The following is a 20342-nucleotide window of genomic DNA, read 5'->3' on the forward strand; positions in this document are numbered from 1 at the left end:
GCTTGCAGTGAGCCGAGATCGCGCCACTGCACTCCAGCCTGGGGCACAGAGCAAGACTCCGTCTCAAAAAAAAAAAAAAAAAAAATTATAAAACCCAGTTTGGCTGTCAGTGAACATTCCTTGCCATGTGATGCCCTATGCTGCCTTAGGACTCTCCAGTGTCCCCACCAGCAAGAAAGTTCTCATTAGATGTGGACCCTCCACCTTAGACTTCCCAGCTTCCAGAGCTTTAAGAAATAAATGTCTTTAATGAATACTTTACCCAGTCTCAGGTATTCAGTTACAGCAATAAAAGGTAGACTAAGACATGTCTGTTATAATTGATACAGCCCCTAAAATACGGATAGGTCTGTTCTCCAAGCCACTGTTAAGTGAGTTTTATGACATGGAATATATGTATATTATTAAGAAGACCATGGTATAGTCTGTAACTGAGAATATATATGCATATATATTCATATCTTTCTATAAACACATGTGTATATATACAAATATGTGCCTGCACTGCTGAACACTGTTTAATCAAGTAAGTTTCAAATAACTCAGAAGCCTGCAGAAATCAGACGAGTCCGTTCTCTAAGTAGCAAACAACATAAGTAGTTCTGAAACCTGAATATACAACAGAATCATCTGTAGGACTTGTTACAACGATTTGCTGCATCCAACCCCAGAGTTTCTGATTCAGTAGGTCTTGGAGGAACTCACCTCTTATGAGTTCTCACCTACATGTGCCAACGTTTTCAGTTTTGAGACCATGCTTCGAGAACAACTGCTGTAGACAAGTTACTATACTTTTCAGAAAAAAAAAAAAGTCAGCCACTCCCCCCAAATCTGCATCCCGAAATTTGCATCTATATCAGCAAGAATATTGTGTGGAGCTTGACTCTCTGTACTTTGTATTGTATTTGTTTGTTTCCAAAATATTGAATAATATTTCAAATTGGAGTTGTTTATCTCCCTGATTTCTGCACACATATCCCTGAACAGGATGTTATACTCATTGAGAATTATCACTTTAAATTTTCAAATATAAAACAATTTCCATTATTAAACAGCCATATCTCTTAATTTAAAATAAGTTCAAATTTACTTGTAAACCTTTATTTCTTACACTGAATGATAAACATGAGTATATTTGTGATAATATTTTAAAGATTTTAAAATATCTAAAATATTGTATAATTTTCTAAGAGAGAGACCCCATCATATTCACAGTTTAAGAGGAAAAAAACCCTACATTCCTTCTATAATTTCTTCTTATTTGGGGCAGCCTTTCTTTAAAACTACCATATTACAAAAATATCCATTTTATCATTTGTCATTTTCTAGGCAGTGACTAGATAACTTGACACATGAATGGTTAATTGAAAAAAAAACAAGAAATCATTACTATATCAAAAGTTAGAGTTCTCACAGAGGAAACCCAAGATAACACATATAAGGTGTAATATATAGCTATGTTAAAAAATATTTTCACATAACCTACATATTATAGAAAACAAATTATTGTTTTTAATATTTAATATGTTGCGTGATTAAGAAAACAAAGTTATTATCATTATTATTTTAAGATGGAGTCTCACCCTGTCGCCCAAGCTGGAGTGCAGTGGGGCGATCTCGGCTCACTGTAACCTCTGCCTAGTGGGTTCAAGCGATTCTCCTGCCTTATCCTCCTGAGTAGCTAGGATTACAGGCACCTGTCACCATGTCCGGCTAATTTTTTGTATTTTTTAGTAGTGACAGGGTTTCACCATTTTGGCCAGGCTGATCTCAAACTCCTGACCTCAGGTGATCCACCCACCTCAGCCTCCCAAAGTGCTGGGATTACACGTGTGAGCCACCGCGCCTGGCCAGAAGCCAAAAGTTCATGAAACTTTAAATAACAGTTGAGAAACTGAACTTTTGAGTAAGTATGACTAATTTGGGTAACATTCTGCAGTCAGATTTTACTATTTATGATCATGCTTACTTGTGATTTTCTAATCCACATATGATGCTCTATGAATTCAACTTTTCTTAAAAGCTCAATAATGCAAACCGTTGGTTAAATTTTAAAGCACTTATTGGCATATAAAAACTTGCGTGTTGACCTCTAATTATGTCAGGCATTATATGGAAACAAATCTCTAAAAACTGTGACTGATTATAGGATGTTTCTTCCCTAAACACAAAGGTTAGGTTTCTGAATATCTAGAAGAATTAGTAAAAGATAAAGAACATCTCATTCTGAGAAAAATAAGACTGGGAGATTGAGGTTATAAAATAATGTAAGAAAGCCATTTTAAATAATACAAAATATGTCATGTATATTATTAAATTATATTATTAAAATATAAAATAATTAGAGTACATTCAATGAAATGATAACAATGGGTGTTGTACCATCAGTTTCTATTTGAGATTCCTTGATCTCACCGACTGTTTTAAGATTTATTCCCTATCTCAGTCAGAAGCCTGTAAAAATATTTCTGCTTTGTTAAAATAATACATAAACTAAAGAATTATTATGTATTTTCCATCATGCAAGTATTCAACAGTTCTTTGAATTTATTATGTAAAATTATTACATTAATAATAATGCCTACTCCTCTGCCCCACTGCCATTCTGGAGATGAAGGGCAAGTTGCATATTTGAGATAGAGACAATTGTGTCTCGTTTTGGTTTTTCCTATATTTGGGTCTGAGATAGATATTTTAAAATTTCATGCCTTCTCCCTCCCCAAATACGAAGTTAACTTTAAAAAATACAAAGTTTAACTTTACTTAAATTAGAAAAATTTTAGCTCACATATCAGCCAACTCGATACACCCCTCATCCTCTCTTATCTTCCAATTTTATATTGTGAATAATCGTGATTTTCTCTCTTTAATCTGTGTCTCTGCCCTTTTCTCTTATCACCTCCTACTTCTAAATTTTGTTTTATTCTTAACAGGAATGATATTCAAATCATATATATATATTTTAAAAATCACATCTCCTTTGCAGAAAATGTAAAAAACTCCATTATAAATGTGAGAATGTCACAGAAATAATTTATATTTGTTGAATGATTTCTGTTCTAATATTCTTCACAGATATATGTTCACTGGCTGTACTAATATTTCTAAAAGAATAAACCTATCGCCTGAAAGTATATGAAGCTTAACAAAATTAAAATATAATAATATACAATACTGGTGAAGGTTTTTTTTACAACACTCAGTAAGAATAAATCTTCTTTTAAAATGTACTCAAAAGTACCTACATCAACAATTAGGAAATCCAGCCAACACCAGGCATTGGTGAAGTATGTTTTATAACCATATGCTATCCACTTTAGGAGCATTTCGAGAATGAAGATGTAAGTGAAGATCTTGTCTGCATACTCCAGGATAATCTTAATGGTCTTTTTCCTTTCAATATATATATCTTCAAAAGCCTGTGGAAATAATATTCAAGTTTCAGTCATGCACAACTTAAGCTTTATGATTCATACAAAAACACGAAAATACAATTCTAATGCTAAGAACACTGAAACATAATATTGACATGGGCCAGCTGACGTTTTTTCGGGTTTACAGTTACCACATAACACTTAGCTCTAGCCTTCTCACCAGTGCTGCTGCTGGTCATCAGAGGTCAAGAGAAAGTGCAAAAGAATGAAATTACCTATAATCCACAAAAAGACTCATGATCTCTGACACCTGATCATTTCCACCTCCATCTGATTCCTCCTCTTTCTCCATTAAAATTGGATAAGTCCTAACAATTTAAGACATGATCCCATGGCCAGCCCCTGTTATAAACTTTTCACAACCTACACTCCCCTTTTTCCCCACCAGTAGGATGTGGAGCCTCTCTTAGCTCTCAAATGCTTGTGCATCCCAGTGCCTAGCACCATGTTAATAACAGCAGCAGGAAAGGAAAGGTTTGCTAAATGAATGACTGCAGTAGCTTAATAGGCCTATAGAACACAGAGGGTGCTTTTTCCTTTGACAGTCTATCCATATATTATCCTTCAAGGCTTCAGCTCTAAAAATTACTATTCGATTCTCTCCATGAATGCAGTACTTCCTATGCTTTTCAAGAAACTTAAGTGACACACAACAATATTATGTGACATTAGGTGAGCTCTATCTGATTTAGGGCTTACGCTTTACTGTTACTAATTTTGGTTATCACTCATTTACTTCTACTTTGTGTATGCTCTTCTTTCTGAGGAGCCACAACACGATGAAAAGATAGGGTGACTTTGACTTTAGACTTCAGCCACATGTCCCTTGACAAAGAATTTGAATGGACTTAAAAATTGGGCTCATTGTTGCAGTGAGCCAAGATCACGCCACTGCACTTCAACCTGGGTGACAGAGTGAGACTCCATCTCAAAAAAATTGAGACACTGAAAATGATTGCTGATCTCAACAGGTCTAAAGTGTTAGAATTTTCCCTTTCTGACTGAAGCACCATTAACCCTGTTGGATAAAATGAAAGTCAAAGACCTGTATCCTTCGTGGATAATATTATATTTATTAACTGTCTATAGTTATGAACTTGTGCCATTCAGATTCTTCTTATTCTAAGTTCCACTATCAATACTCTAAAATTATTTTTAGCAGTTTTGGGAAACTGTTGATATCAATATTGAAGACAAGTTGGGGCAGAAAGACAGAACAGACCTACTAAGATGCAAAAAGAAGGTCCCAGCAGTTGGCAGAGGTTCTGAAATTCAATGGAATCGAAGTGCAGAGGGAGGCTTCTATCCCTCAGGATTTTCCTCCCTGCCACTCCACCCCCAAGTTCTGGAGGAACCAGGCAAGCCATCTAAACAGAAACTATGGCAATGACTCAGTCCTTTAAATACAAAGACAAGGAAGGGGCTTAGTCACAAGGAAAAGGAAGCCTGTTTCTAGAACTGGTGTACAAGGTCAGAGCAGAGCCACAGGAAGTCTTGATAATGAGAACCTCTGTCTGACTGGTCCCAGAGCAGGAATTAGAATTCAGCCCACAGGGATTCTAGCTTCCAGAACGAATTTTGTGGATGTAGGAGCGAGGAGGCAAGAATGGCCTTCTGTGAGTGCTATCTGATTTAGGACTTACACTTTGCTGTTACTAAATTCAGTTACCACTCATTTATTTCTATTTTGTGTATACTCTTCTTTCTGAGGAGCCATGACACAGTGAAAAGATATGGTGACTTTGACTTTAGATATCAATTCAGTGATAGCTCTGTCATTTGCTGGCTTTGGGACATTAAGCAACTTTTAAAACTGTACCCAGCTTTATCACTGGTAAAATAAGCAAAATACCATAATCTTGCAGGGTTGTTTGAAAATTAAATGAGAACATTTAAAAGAAGGTTCTGAAACACAATAAATATAAACTAAATGAGAGTTATTCTTTTCAACTTTTACTTTAGGTTTGAGGGTACATGTGAAGGTTTGTTACATAGGTAAACATGTGTCATGGGGGTTTGCTATACTTTTAAAAAAATCTAGTTTAATTGGCAACCTCTCTAAGTACAAACACCAGCTTCTTGAAATATCTTTCCCTTTTCTTCCTCATATGATTTACTTAAAATAAAGTTTTGAGAATGCACTCCCCAAATGTTGTCCTCTGTTTTAGACATTTTGAACAAGGAATTACTCAAAACTTTTTCTTTAATTTTTTTTTTTTTTGGTAATCTCCTCTCTGAAATTCTCAGTCACATATGTAAGTCAGCACGGGATAAACTTCCTTCGTTATTAGGAATACATTGTATGGTAGACACTATCAAGATTTCTACTTGGACGACTCCAGATAAGGACAATAGAGCTTTTCTGATGACATTTGCTGTTTCTGAGAGTTGAGACTTGTTAGGAGAGGAAAGCCACAGTGGGTCCCTGCAGGTTGTTGGGGAGTGTGCCAAGAATGCCAGGCTCTGCCTGCTCCTTACCTAGGACATTCCTCAGGGTTGTGCTTGCAGTGAGCAACCTTGAGACATGAGGTAGGGTCTCTGGGACAAAGAGCAGGGTTGCTTATGTTGCTTGGTATAAAAAGATGTGTTCCCTAAGCTCAGTGTTCCTCAGCTGTAACATCAATCCGCTCTATGTGTACACACTCATTCAGGCTCATACAATGCCCCCATGAGACTTGGGTAAAGGGGGAACCAACAGAAACATGTTGAAACTCATGCTACTTTCCATGCATAAGTAATAAAGTCCTTTATCTCTGACCCAAGCACCTCATATCTTCTGCCAGCATCCCTGAAAACAGTAACAGGTCAACCTATTCGCCTGTAAGTACAGTAAAATCAAATTCCAAATTCATGAAGACTGTCTTTGTGGCAAGTTACAAAGTTCTTGAGTATTCTATTTTTAGTATAATGAAACTTCCAGTGGTATATCTAGCTGGGTCTGGGCTCCTAATGGCTTCTAATGGCTCATCTCTGTCCACGCCAGCAGGAAAAATGACAATTAAGATAAAGGTTCAGGAAGCTTGCAATTCTACCAGATCTCTTTCAACTCCCATGGAAGCTGCTTGTATGTGTACAAGAATGAGAAACTTGTCTTACTTTTATCTAAAACTACCATCTGTTTTCCCTTTTTATAACTCACAAGATGCTTCACAAGCTGACCCTACTTATCTTTCTCATAGTATCCCTGACCACCTGTACTTATTCTTCTTCCCACCACACTTGCTACAGTTCAGCAACTTTTAATTTCCTGAATGTCTGATGCTGTTTTGTGCCTCCTTTCCATTGTATACTTGTTCCCCTCAGCCTGCCTTGCCTAACTAGAAAATTCCTATTCGTCTAGAAAATTCCTATTCATCTCTCTAGACCCTGAAAAGCACCATTTACATTTCTGAAATTGCAAGCAGACGATTGTCCTCCTTGCTACAGAACTTTATCACATATACACTTTGCTTACAAACACATCCAAGTTCTACAGTTACTCATTTGTATTCTTCTCTTCTCCATTGCTCTTAGCTCCTTAAGAATAAATACTACCTAGATCTCATTTATCTTTGCATTGTGAAAGATGATGATACAAATTGGGTCATTCTTGACATACTCAACTAACAGTCAACCAAGAGTCAAGAAGGCAGGGGGAAAAGCTCTCAGGGTACAAAACATTATTCCAAGAATTGTAATTCTTGGCAACACTGACTGTTGAAACTGCTTGTTGTAACTGGAAATTAGTTTTATCTATAGCTTCTCAGGAAACCTGCTACACTCTAGGACTAATTTTGCCCACCACTGTTGCTCGCCAATTGGAGCTTACCAGTTCCCCAAATCCTTACTAGGGCCAATGAACTTCCTCAAAGAGCAATACATAACATTTTCCCTTTTTAATAAAACCTCTAACCTGTCTTTGTTCTACAGATAAAGTGCTTTCAGTTTACGCCAGAGACTCTCTCCCTGTTTTGCAAACTGATATTGCCAGTAAAACTCTCTTTTCTGTTATAGTCATCTGGGTGGTCCTTTGGACAACAGCATTCCGGGCAGCAAGGATAATGCCTGGCATGTAGGAGTGTTCAGTAACTATTTACTAAGCCCAAGTAAAATTTTTTCATTGGCACTAATCATAGGGATTAATTCTAGGTAAAACAACTTGCCATGTTATTTTTATCTTTTAGCTCATTTTAAGAATATCAACTTAATCAATATGTTGACTTAGGTGTCAGATCATTTACCAGGGCACCACTGCTGAGCAGGATCATGAGGACAATGAAGCTTTCAAACCAACTGTGTTCAACAATCTTGTAGCAGGTTTTCCTGATGTTCCACCAGATTTTTCCTTTCCCTGACTCTATGTTAACTTGGCAGCATGAGAACCTCCGGACACAACCTGACAAGAAGGACATGCGTGTTAAATCTTGATATTTAGAATAAATAAAATTTTTAATACACGATTTAATGCAAAGTGTTCTCTGTGATACTCCCTCAACCAAATAATTTCAACACCTATACTTCCAGTTTCAGATATATTTAATTTGAATGCTGCCTTCCTTCATCTTCTAACTTTCCATGATGTTTTCTTAATACTTGTTAGTTTTAGCTTACAATGTATTCGTGTCTTCTGTAATCCCCAATTTATCTTCAGTCTCCTCTACAGTCTTTAAACCACTTTCATTTGATGTGTGAATGAATGAATGAACTAAAATACGAAGATGAAATGAATTTTATGGTCTTCTTTTCTGACAGAAAAACTTTTCTAGTCTATGATACTTCCATTCCTCTATGATAAAAACCCTCTGAAATACACCTTTCTAAACAATATTGAGAAAATTAGTGGAAAGTCCTGAAATTAGGTTCAAAAGAAAGTCATCTTGATTAGAAGATCCAGATGAAACTGTTTCAAGTATTCTAAGTTAAAAACAAATCTGGCTTTAAAATTTCATGTATAAAAGATACTGCTACAAAAATTTGCAAATTGTACTTAAAAATGGTTAGGTTTATTCATTCATTAACTCCTTCATTTGTCCATCAAACCCCTGTTACATATCTTCTATGTGTTCACCTCTGTACATGATTTCCTTTCCTCAGGGAATTTACGTTAGGTTTTGGTTAGGTAGATAAACACAGAAATAAATGAATATAACTAGATACGGCAACTAAAGTGACAGATAGGGTTCATTTTGATAGCATGGAAGAAGTCAATCTAACCTGGCTTATTTCTTCAGAAAGAGAGATCAGTAGAGGCTTCCTAGAAGAGATGGAGCCTGGGTTGAATCAAAATATCAGTAAAAAAGAGTTTAGGTGAAATGCCAGGCCAAGAGGGCAGCAAAAATTGTTATGCATAGAAATTTAAACCAGTTTAGAACTGTGATGCAAGCAGAATGTACACAAGAGGCAAGGGTGAGAGATGAGTTTAGAGAAATTGGTCAGACTATGGAAAGCATTGGCCTTTACCTTAAGGAGTTTGGTTTATATCCTATACAGGTTGAGGAGTAAGTAACGGGTTATCAGCAGGGAACAAGATATCCAGATTGCAATGTAAATAGATGTCTCCATAGCACATGGAGGATAAGTTGGATGAGGTGAATAGAGAGGAGTAGGGGTAAAGAAAGTTCCATACCCAGAAAAACATTTGGATTCTGGTCTGGTATCCCTGTCAGGAGGGGAAGATTAGGGCAACGCTAGTTAGGAACTAGAGCTGTAACAGATTCAGGACATATTTGGCATATAAAATCAGCAGGATTTGGTGATTGATTGGATATTGGATGTAAGAGAAAGGAAGGAGCCCAGGACTACCACGTGGATGTCAGTAGTGAATTGAAAACCACAGGAGCAGGAGCTGACTTGGCAGGTAATGATTTTGAGAGGCCTGTGAAATGTTTAAATACAGATATCCTATAGATTTTTAAAATGGGGGTGGGAACCTGAAACAGGGGAAAAGCCTGTCTAGAAAGGAATACTTAGTAATAATTAGCATACATGTATCTGTTGAATTCAGAACAGTTTTTGAGGTCATACAAAAAGAGTATTTAGGGTGAGGAGGAAAAAGGGCCAACTCTGAAACATTCTGAAACAACAAAATTAAGGGAGAGAAATCAGTGGTGTGCTGAAAGCAGCCCATACCATTCTCATTGTTAAACTGTCAGAAATTCCTGTTAGTCTGTTATTAAAAGCAGCCATTATTAAATATTTGACTATATAAACTTAGAATTCTATAACTTACTTTAAAAAAGGTAATAAATACTAAAACATATCACTTCCTAGTTATTTTACTGTATTTTACTATTATTTATGCTCTTTGGGCAATATTTGTCTATTCTGTCTGAACGGCAGAAGTATGGCATACTGTGGGGCTATCATGCATCTCTTCTTTCTGGACGGTGGTCTATTCTCTCCGGATTATTCTCTCTTGACAGTAGTAATATGCTTTACTATTGGACTACTGTGCAACTTTTCTTTCTGGATGCTGGTCTATTCTATCTGGCCTATTGTATTTGGATGGTGGGAGTATGTCACATTGTTTAACTACTGTGAATCTCTTCTTAACTCCACATTTAGCAACTTCACATCAGTAGTTTGAAATCAGTGATGGTGGGAATCTTTACACTATAAAAATCTCCAAGCACTACAAATGAGAGCTTCTCGATTTTCTAGAGTAGAATTAAGAAGGTGATGGAGGAAATGCTAATAAACCAGATAAATAGTCAAGGTGTATTGTGTTTGTAGCCATTACACTGAATAGCACAAAAATTAAAAAAAAACCTTTCATTATTGAAATTCTGTTTTCTGATTTGCAAATAATTGCTTACATCACTGATAAATGAGTATCTGACATATAGCTTCTTCATTTCATTTTTATTTCACTGACTAACATAAATACCAAGCAATCTTCATATTAAAACTATACTTGTTTATTATCTGCAAAAATAGGTTGCCTATATGTGCAAAAGTTTGGCAAAATTCAGAAAAAGCATTTTTTGATAAACAATTTGATATACAGAATGTTCAATAAAAAGTTGCAATATTTTATTATTTGTAAATTGTGTGTCATATATCCTTAATATCAGTAAAATTTATAACAAATGATATAAGTATGCATATTTTATTTTCCTTGGAGAACCAGTTTATAAAAATACTTACTTATACATCACTAGGACAGATAGAGGAGAAAACTTTAAAGTAGATGAAATGAGAGATGAACAAGAAGAACCAAGAGGATGCAGTAAAAGAGAAACCAAAGAGTAAAAAGTTTTACAAGCAGTGATAAACAGAGCTATGAACGTAAGAGGCCCAGAAAGAGAATGATTGAAAAATTGAAAAATTAAATTTAAATCAATTTCAAGTTTATTAAAGCAACTAGAATTACTCTGAAGAAAAGAGAGACTCTTTAAAAACTAACTACAATGAATTCCTCCTCATAAAATTTTAGATGAAAAACCTCATTTTAGATGAAGGCAGGAGGTGGGAAAGTAATAATGGGCAGCACTTTTTCGATACCTGTTTCAGAAGTTTGAAATTTAGATATTTCTTAAAAATTGATTTCCTTTTCTGCAAAACAATATAGTTCATTAACAAGTATTGAGCCTTTCAAGGAACAACTTCAGATAATCATAAGATGTATGTTCTAAAACAATAAAACTAGAATCCTTTTGACAAGATGCACCTGGCAGATAATGTTTTGTAATGGATCTTTTCATGTTTCTGAAGTCTAATTAGTGCATTGATCCAGTTGATATGAGGTTATTTTCTAGCACTTTAATTTCCAGCTCTATAGAAATACAGCAAACAAGGTGTTTCCCTCTCCCCCTACAATGTCTCTGGTGTTTTTGTCATCATGCATATTTTATGTATTCCTGTTCTTTCTCTCTGGAAGTTTCTAAGTTCCCAGAAGGTTCAAACTGAGTCTCTAATGCTTGCTCTCTGTGCTTACAGTACTCATCGTTGTCCTCTACTTGGCTTAATAGGTCATTTATAGTCGATTTTTAAAAGACTTGATTCCCTAAAGAGAGTTATATAATCTTCTAAGCAGTTAGCCATAATTTGAAAGGTTTCATCTCTGTGAATTCTATACTTTACATAAAGATTGGATGAAAAAGAAAAAAAAAAAGGTGATGGAAAATCTATACATAGCTTCATTTATACAATGTTAATTACAGTGAACATGATCTCAGATCTGAAATTATTTATCATCCTGTACTTAAATGATTATTATCTAAATGCATTTAGTTAAGAGAGAACATTCGATTAAATGATATAAAAACAGAGTAGAAGGGTAGGGTCAAAAATTAACTCTAAGTTAATCTTTTTCCGGGCAAATAAAAATACCAGAGAGAGTGAAAAAATGAGATGAATTTTTTAATATTAACTTAGTGCTCTAGAGTTTGTCTTAAACTTAAAAACAATGATCACATACAAGAAAGAATCTATCTTTCTCAGGTACAACTTATTGGGTAAGAAAGTTATCCCTTTGGTTAAGAAGATTTTACTCTCTGGGATTTACTTTTGTCAGTCTTAAAGTTGACGGGAAACATTGTTCTTATGATTGAGGAAATAAAAACAGTAAAAATCCTAATTAGAAAAGTTAGTAAACTTTCAATCTGAAATGAAGTTTCATAAATATTGCCCTCAGGGTTTATCACACCTCAGAAAGTTTCTTTCTCTTATTTTGAGGCAAGAGTGATGGAACGTCTGTCTGGTTTTCGTGCAAAGGTGTATCCCAAGAGATTTCCAACCAAGCTGGTTAGCAATGCTATCACACCTTCTCTTTAAAAGGACTATTAACTAAATGTAAACATAACAGGGAATCTCTCAAACATTTTAATGGGTCCCAGTGAGTAAATGCTATTTCTTTTGGGTGGTTTCACTAATGTGCTCTCATGGTGCATTACATAAAGTCTATGCTGAGTTTCATCATGTTAAACCAACACTCTCAAAAAAAAAAAAAAGAAAAGAAAAAAGAAACCATTGACCATTTCAAAGACAGACTATTCATTAAAAACTATAACAGCATGATCAATATAATTAATGTAAAAATTGATTATGAAAACAAGTTTTCTTCACCATTTCTTAATGTCTAAAATAACTAAAACAAATATTTGTTAACATTATCTTTCCAAAGAAAGAAAAAATAAAAGTCACAAAGGAGTTGGTTATTGTGTTACTAAAGTTAGAATTAATGATTAGTTATTTTATAGGAAGTGGGTGAATACAAAACATTTTGAAAGGAAGATGATTTGGCTCCTCCTACCAAGTTAACAGAAAAGTACATTATTATTATTATCATTATTATTTTTTGAGACGGAGTCTCACTTGTTTGCCAGACTGAAGTGCAGTGGCATGATCTCAGCTCACTGCAACCTCCGCCTCCTGGGTTCAAGCGATTCTCTTGCCTCAGCCTCTTGAGTAGCTGGGACTACAGGTGCTCACCACTAGGCCCAGGTAATTTTTGTATTTTTAGTAGAGACGGAGTTTCACCATGTTAGCCAGGATGGTCTCGATCTCTTGACCTTGTGAAAAAGGTTATTTTTCTCTAATCCTGATTATGTAATTTACTAATTTGATAATCTAAAAGCAGCACAATATAAAACCACATAGACCCAAAGAATCATGTCACGTTCATAATTATATAGGTTGCCAAGTCATGTAGAACCAAGGATAGTAAAGAACAGGGCAAGATAGAAGGAGTCTGAAGTCTTGAAATACAAAGTAAAAGACATGGAACTAAGGAACAAGCTGGCCTAAGAGGGAGGAGAAAAGGTGAATAAGAGGAACCAGATGCAATCAATGAAATACATTAGTAAAGTGATAGTTATGAAGCTGAAATGAATCAACAAATGTGAGGCAATGAACAACAAAATCATTTTAACATTTGTCTTCAGTAAAAACATGCTACTCAGATTTAATTGTTTTTCATAATTTCTTTAATTTTTTCTATTACTTTTCAGGTAACAGAGATCTGTGGAGGTAAAACATTGCTCTGAATTGGTATTGATTCTAGTTCAGCTCTTATAGACCAATTACCAACTTGTAAGTAAACATGTTCATGATTCTTCATTCTGACAAGCCCATGCTTCTCAGTCTTCATGTGAAAACTATGCATTTCTAGTTTTTGAGCACCCCATGTTCAATCCATCAACAAATTGCTTCAGCTCTAACTTCAAAATATACTCAGAATGTCCCACCCTCACTATACAAAACTCTACCATACTAGTCTAAGCTCCCATCACCTCTCGCCTGGATTTATGCAGAAACTCCAAGAAATCTCCCAGCTTCTGCCATTGCTATTCGCCCTTCCACTCTTAAGATTGCACACTGTGAGATTTTAAAATAACATCCTTATAATGTTCTTGAAATGTCTTATAATCTGGCCTCTACTACATCTTTGATCTACACTTTTTAAAAATAATGTCATTTGTTTTGTTTGTTTGTTTGTTTGTTTGTTGGAGATAGAGTCTTCCTCTGTCATCCAGGCTGGAGTGCAGTGGCACAATGTTGGCTCACTGCAACCTCTGCCTCCCGGATTTAAGTGATTCTCGTGCCTCAGCCTTCCAAGTAGCAGGGATTATAGGCATGTACCACCATGATCAACTAATTTTTTTTTTTCATTTTCAGTAAAAATGGAGTTTCACTATGTTGGCCAGGCTGGTCTTGAACTCCTGGCCTCAAGTGATCGCCCACCTCGGCCTCCCAAAGTACTGGAATTATAGGTGTGAGCCACTTCACCTAGCCTCTGACCTTAACTTTTAATACTCTTCTCATTTCTCATTATTCTCCATCTATATTGGCCCCTTGGTTTTTCCCAAATGTTTTGCATATCCTCACCTCGGGGCATGTGACTTCATTACTCTGCCTAAAATACTTTTCCTCCATATATTTGCATGCCCCCCTTCAATTTTCTTTATGTCACAGAAGAAACATCACCTTTATAGGTAGGCTTCCTCTGACCAATCATTCATTCATAGCATATTTATGTGCTAATAAGTTCTTCCCCCTCACTCTTGGTATTCCTCTTTTCCATATACCTTCTCCATAGCACTTTTCTGACCTGCTACATCTTGATATGTTTGTTCAGCAAGGGGCATTGTTTTGTTCACAGCTCTGTCTCCCTCCAGTACCTGGAACTGGACCTGGCACACAGGTATTTAATAATTATTTGTTTACTGGAATAAAGAATGATTATATGAATACATGGTTGAAAGGCTAAACAAATTGGCTGCTTCGTTGAATTTATTAGGCTACAGATCCAGAGACTGTATGAAGTCTCTACTGGAGCACATAAAAGGGATGTGACTCAGAGATAAGTGCTCCCTCAGTAAATTTTAATGGTCCAAGCCCAGGTTCATCGGAAAATGTGTTTCCATAATATTTCTTCTATACTGGCCTCAATTCGGAAGCAATGAATACTCTCAAAGTAATCACAAAAGTATTTTCATTGTTGTTTACAGGATTTAAAAAACTTTATGTTATATCTTAGTATAACAGCACCTACAGTCTGAAATAGCATAGTATTAATACTTTCTGTAAGACTTTAAATTTTTTGAAGTTGTTTTTTGGTTTGAAACTTTAAGTTGATTGATAAACCCAACTTCTTTCTAGTTATCCTAGAATTTTAAGTGATGATCATTCATAAAATGAATAGGGAAAATCTTGGTACCATCAGTACAAATTTAAGTCTATATACTGCTAATAAATTTCTTGAGGAACAGGCCATACATGTTGATGAAATTCTTAAATCTCTGTAACATGGACACTTTTAAAGGAAACTGCATTTCCTTATAGCACTAATTTCAGCAAGCACAAAATTTATATTGACTGGATGTCATACACCTTTGCTCCTTACATAAAATGATATTTGGTGTGCATTTAAAGAAAAACCATACACTCATTGTAGTTTGCTGATATCTTTATTTTCCAATCATTTTGCTTCATGTGTGAGTGTTATAAGAGACTAGTTGAGAAAATCTTGGAGACTGAAAGCAAGTCGATGATTTTTCAAAAAATACTAATGCTGAGGGTAAGCCCATGAGTAAATAAGTCATTAGCATCTGTGCTATCATAGCTTCTTTATAAGATTGTTAACAGAATCCTTGAAGAACAAGAAAAGTAGAAGAAGGAAGATAGACACTGTGCTAGTAAGTTTATAATCATTATCTTATTTGATCCTCTTAGTATCGCTGTGATGTGGATGCTGATATCCCCATTTTACAGATGAGATATCTGAAGAACAAGATTTTAAATTGTGCACTAGTTCTCACAGGCAGAAAATAAGCAGGCAAATTAGAATGTATGTTTATCAGGCTCCAAAGTTTGAACTTTGTATTATTGTATTACATTACAGCCCTATGCTGGGCTTGTATTTTTACCTAGATGATACAATACTTGTTCAGACAATACTGCATTATCCCTGCCAAATTCCAGAGGTAGTAAGAAATTCAGCACATCAGAAAGCACACAGGAGTAGAAGGAAGTACGGTTAAAAAATAAGAGACTAAGGCCAAATGTAAAGAACTTTACATGTCAAGTTAAGGACTTCAGACTTTACCCTAAAGGCCAAAGATTCACACATTTTAGTGTGCATGAAAATCCTCTCGAGGACTTGAGCCCTATCTCCAGATTTCCTGATGAACTTGTAACTAGCAAGGAAAACTTTAAGGCTCTCTCAAAGTCTTTAGCTTGAGGGTAAGATAGATCATGAAGTTACTAATAAAGACTGGAGGAAGCTGTAAAACATGCTAAAGTTTTGTTTTTGCCCTTTTCAAAAAAAACTTATTAAACTTGGAATGTTTTAAAAACAACAGATGGTGATGACCAATGGGGAACTGTAAGCAGATCTGGGACTCAAGAGTGAGGTCAGGGGCAAAGACACTGATGTTAAGAGTCAATAGCACAGAAATGGCTTTTCAAGCCACAGGCATGCATGAAACACCTCTGAGCTCCAGAATAAGAAAAGATAACTGAAGTTTGAACATGTGGGGAGAAATCATTATTTACAGGATGTGCAGAAAAAAAAATACTCATTAAAGAAATAGAGAGAGGAACTCAGAATTCTAAGACAAATAAAAGACCAAAGGTAGACTATGGCCTCTGAAACTAAGGAAAGGAAGAATTTTGAGAGACTGTGGTCAACAGTATCAAACAGTTTTCTGAGAGTTAGTGAGTAGAAAATGGACAAAAGTACAAACTCCTTCATTAACTTGTATTCTAGTGGTTCATTGATCTGGGAATATGAATTAAGGCTCTAAAATAAGAAGCAGTAGCGTGCTTACAGTCTAACATACAGTGATAGGAAAATATTGTTAGTCAAGTGCCATAGATGTGGAAACTGAAGTTTAGAGAGCTCTAGTGACTTGCCCTTAATCATCATACAGCTATAGCTGAATCAGCATGGAATGGAGTCTTCTGACTTACCAAGAAACTCTGGTTAAGTATTATGCATTAAAACAAACTCCAAAACACTAATAAAGGAATGCTAACCAAGGTCTCAATTTTTGTCTTACCATCTGTGAAACAGGCTTCTGGCTCATCGGAATTCATAGGTTCAGCCTCTGCTTCTTCTCCTTCTCCAGGCAAAGGGTTATCGACTGTGCTGCACTCTGAGGAGCTTGATTGGTTTAATCTCTAGAAAGGAATTCACCACCCCACCAGGTAGTTCATTTAGAGTTTATTCAAATCTGGTATTTAAGCCTTATTTAATAATCAGACTCATGCAAAGTATTATGAAAAAAAGATTAATAGTATGATGGCCATAAAAATGTATAAACACATATTGAGGTCAAGTAACCTTAAATGTATCTATACTTGATCTTTCTATCTATACCATCCTGTAAAATAATAAACTTTATTATGTTTATTATAGTAACAATTATGTGGCCAAAATTAGATAAGGTAATATATTGATGTTAACTATCACTTTTGGAAAGTATTGGCCACATCTTATTTTTTAAAATTTTTAATATAAATTTATGAACACTGACAATCATTATTTGAGGACAACCTATACCCTATTTGCAACATAATACAAGTGTGAAATTACCAATGCCTGATAATTGAAAGCTCAGATCAAATAGTTGGCAAAAAACTTAATAGTTAAAATTTTTTAAAAAGATGAGTTCAAGATAAAGTCCAAATGTATTTTTTATTATCTCTTGGATTTAAATACATGTAGCAGGATGATATAGATAGAAGTTCTTTGATCAAGACCACAAAATCAAATACAGTTTTGAAAGCAAAATGCCAATAACCATACCAACACCACCCATTTTGTATATAACATTTTAGTACATAGTAGAAAAGATTAAACAGTATTATTTATAATGTCAAGAAAGTGGCTACTAAAGTAAGCACCACATGCAAACTCTGAAACAAAGACTGAAAAAAATTAAACATGGCAGACTTACACATGGAGTAATGAATTCATTGTCATTATGATCATATAACTGATCATAACACAAATAGGTTTTTCCCACCCAGAGCTTTATGAGTAACCATGATGTTTACACATACACACACACGAATAAATCTTTACAAAAAATACATATAGCAATTCTAGCAAAACTCTGTCAAATTTCCCAAATATTGTTTTATAAAGGAGTAAAGCAGCATATCAATGGAAGAATTAATTTTTCATTCTCATTTGCTAAATGACATGTGAATATTGAAAGCTACTAGTTACTACAACACGATTCTCTTATTAAGTTACAACTTTATCTTTTTTAGAGTAGTCCAAGCAAGTGCAAGTGCTAAAAATAATAAAGTACTTATTTCAGATAAATTGATTCTTGATTTATGAATTTGTATTAATATCATAGGCCCAATCCAAAGGTTTGATGTTTAGAGATTGACTTGGAAGCTAGAAGTATTCTTGATGGGTACCACATTAAATTCTCAATGCTATTATTATCACCTAGTATACAACATCATAAAAATGGCATTGATAAAGTATTGTATATAAGGAATGATGTAAGCAGACCAAGTCTTTCTTATAACTGGAATAAAGAATTATGAACAACCTGTTAAGTGAACTCATCTAGTCTATGTTGGCCTAGAGGCATTATTCCCACCAGGTCCAGGAGTTCAATAACAGTATCAGTTATGAAAGTGTCAGTATGCAATTTCACTCAAAAACAGGTTCTTTAAACAGATCGAATTCATCTAAATTAGTTTAATGAAAAATAAGAAAATAGAAATTAATTATAACTGAATATTCTATAAAACTATAGAATAGGTTTTAAAATAGAAACTATAGAATGAGTTTTAAAGTATATATGACAAGTTTCAAAATATAGATTAATCCAGGAAATGACGTTGGATAAACTTATAATTACTAATATGTATTTTGTGCCAATTGCCACAAAATCCAAAGTACCATATTTAGAAGACTACAGTTTGAATGGCTTCAATTCTTGACCTCTCGGCTGCACGTGAACTATCACCAGGGAACTGAAAGACTGGGCCCTATTATTCTGTGAAGTTAAGACCAAGTCCTTCAATTCTGAAAAAATAATTATTGGCCTGGGTTTTGAGGTAAGGCAGTGGGAAGAATTGCTGATAGAAAGAATACAAAGCACCCCCCTGCTATTAGACACAATATTAACAATAGGAAATAGTTATAATGCTTTTCTCTGAGCTGGCAACTACTTTTAAATAAAATGATTCTTATTTGCAGAATTCTGACTTAGGCTAAATTCATGAAAGCATCTTCAACATCAGTAATTGGTTCTCTCACTGTTTAAGAGAGCATTAACAAAGATTTATGCCAAATTAGATTATGAGCAAGTAAAAATTCCGGTGATTTCACGTAGTGTATCTTGCCATTGAAACTTTTATTTTCACATGAAGGTTTTATGTTTTTTATGGTCAATTGAATTCAGCTTGGCACAGAATTTTATGTCATAAATTAAAGTTATTCAATATTATTGTTTAATGGGTCAGAAATTATCAAAATATTTAATATTAACTATTATTAATTAATTTGTATTTACAGCCATTATTATGGCTAATAGATTCTTAGACATTCAGGGTTTTCTTGGGAATGCATTAAGTATTCAAACAGTAACTATTTCAATACTGTATATAAAATTAAATATTTATATGCATGCTTTAGCAATATAGACAGTTCTAATCAATTCGACCTTTGAAATCTATACTTGCTACAGTATAAGCTTCTTTAGCAGAGTTCTAAGAGAATACCTTTATATAGAAAGGCTGATATATATAATAAAGTTTTTTTTCCTGCAGTGAAATATATTGAATTCTCACAGTAGGCATCACCATATTTAAGTACTATATAAGGAAGATCATATCAATTATTTGTATTATTTTATGTGATTATTTTCTATATTACTTTCATTTCTTTAAACTCAATCATCTGTTTAGTTTTCCAAGTAATTTTGGAAATGAAAGAATGACTATACTATATTAGAGAAGTGAAATAAATGCTTTAGTATGAAAACATTTTCTTTTGCTATTATAGATAGGACCTTCTGTAATTTTCACATGGATTTGATTTCTAATAAAAGGGAAATATCAATTTTTTATCATTGGCAGTCTACTTATAAATAAAATAAATAGAAATGTAAGCATAGGTTCAAGAAGGTGGACTCATTAGTATTAGGAATCAGAAGTGTACCATATTTAGCATTCCTGCCTGTTTACTGAATAATATGATATTGACTGTGCCTTCTAAAAGTGTCTTTTTAAAAATATGAAAGTGATATAGTTGACTCAAACATTTTAAATGTAAAATATTTACAGTGCAAAATTAAAGTTCCCTCCACTATCTCCTTGATTCAACCCCCTTGAAGTAATCAGGAGAGAGAGGAAGAGAGAGGAGAGAGAGAGAGAGAGAGAGAGAAAGAGAGAGATAGAAAGAAATTGTCATATCTTTCCATATTTTTCAGTGTGCATCCATACAACACTATAGCT

At 34.6% G+C, this 20342-nt stretch overlaps 1 protein-coding gene across 2 annotated transcripts in view; it reads right to left on the reverse strand.

Annotated features, from left to right (window-relative positions):
• SCN9A (sodium channel, voltage gated, type IX alpha subunit) overlaps positions 1 to 20342 on the reverse strand; it is a 191082-nt gene that overhangs the window by 37819 nt on the left and 132921 nt on the right. For both annotated transcript variants that reach the window (XM_011958032.1, XM_011958031.1), the window contains exons 18-20: positions 16916 to 17036; positions 7655 to 7809; positions 3246 to 3419 (exon numbers count right to left, since the gene is read on the reverse strand). In XM_011958032.1, the coding sequence (XP_011813422.1) occupies positions 3246 to 3419; positions 7655 to 7809; positions 16916 to 17036 (450 nt within the window). The remainder of the gene's footprint in view (positions 1 to 3245; positions 3420 to 7654; positions 7810 to 16915; positions 17037 to 20342) is intronic.

The sequence above is a fragment of the Colobus angolensis genome, unplaced genomic scaffold, assembly GCF_000951035.1.
Source record: "Colobus angolensis palliatus isolate OR3802 unplaced genomic scaffold, Cang.pa_1.0 Scaffold456, whole genome shotgun sequence".
Taxonomy (NCBI): domain Eukaryota; kingdom Metazoa; phylum Chordata; class Mammalia; order Primates; family Cercopithecidae; genus Colobus; species Colobus angolensis.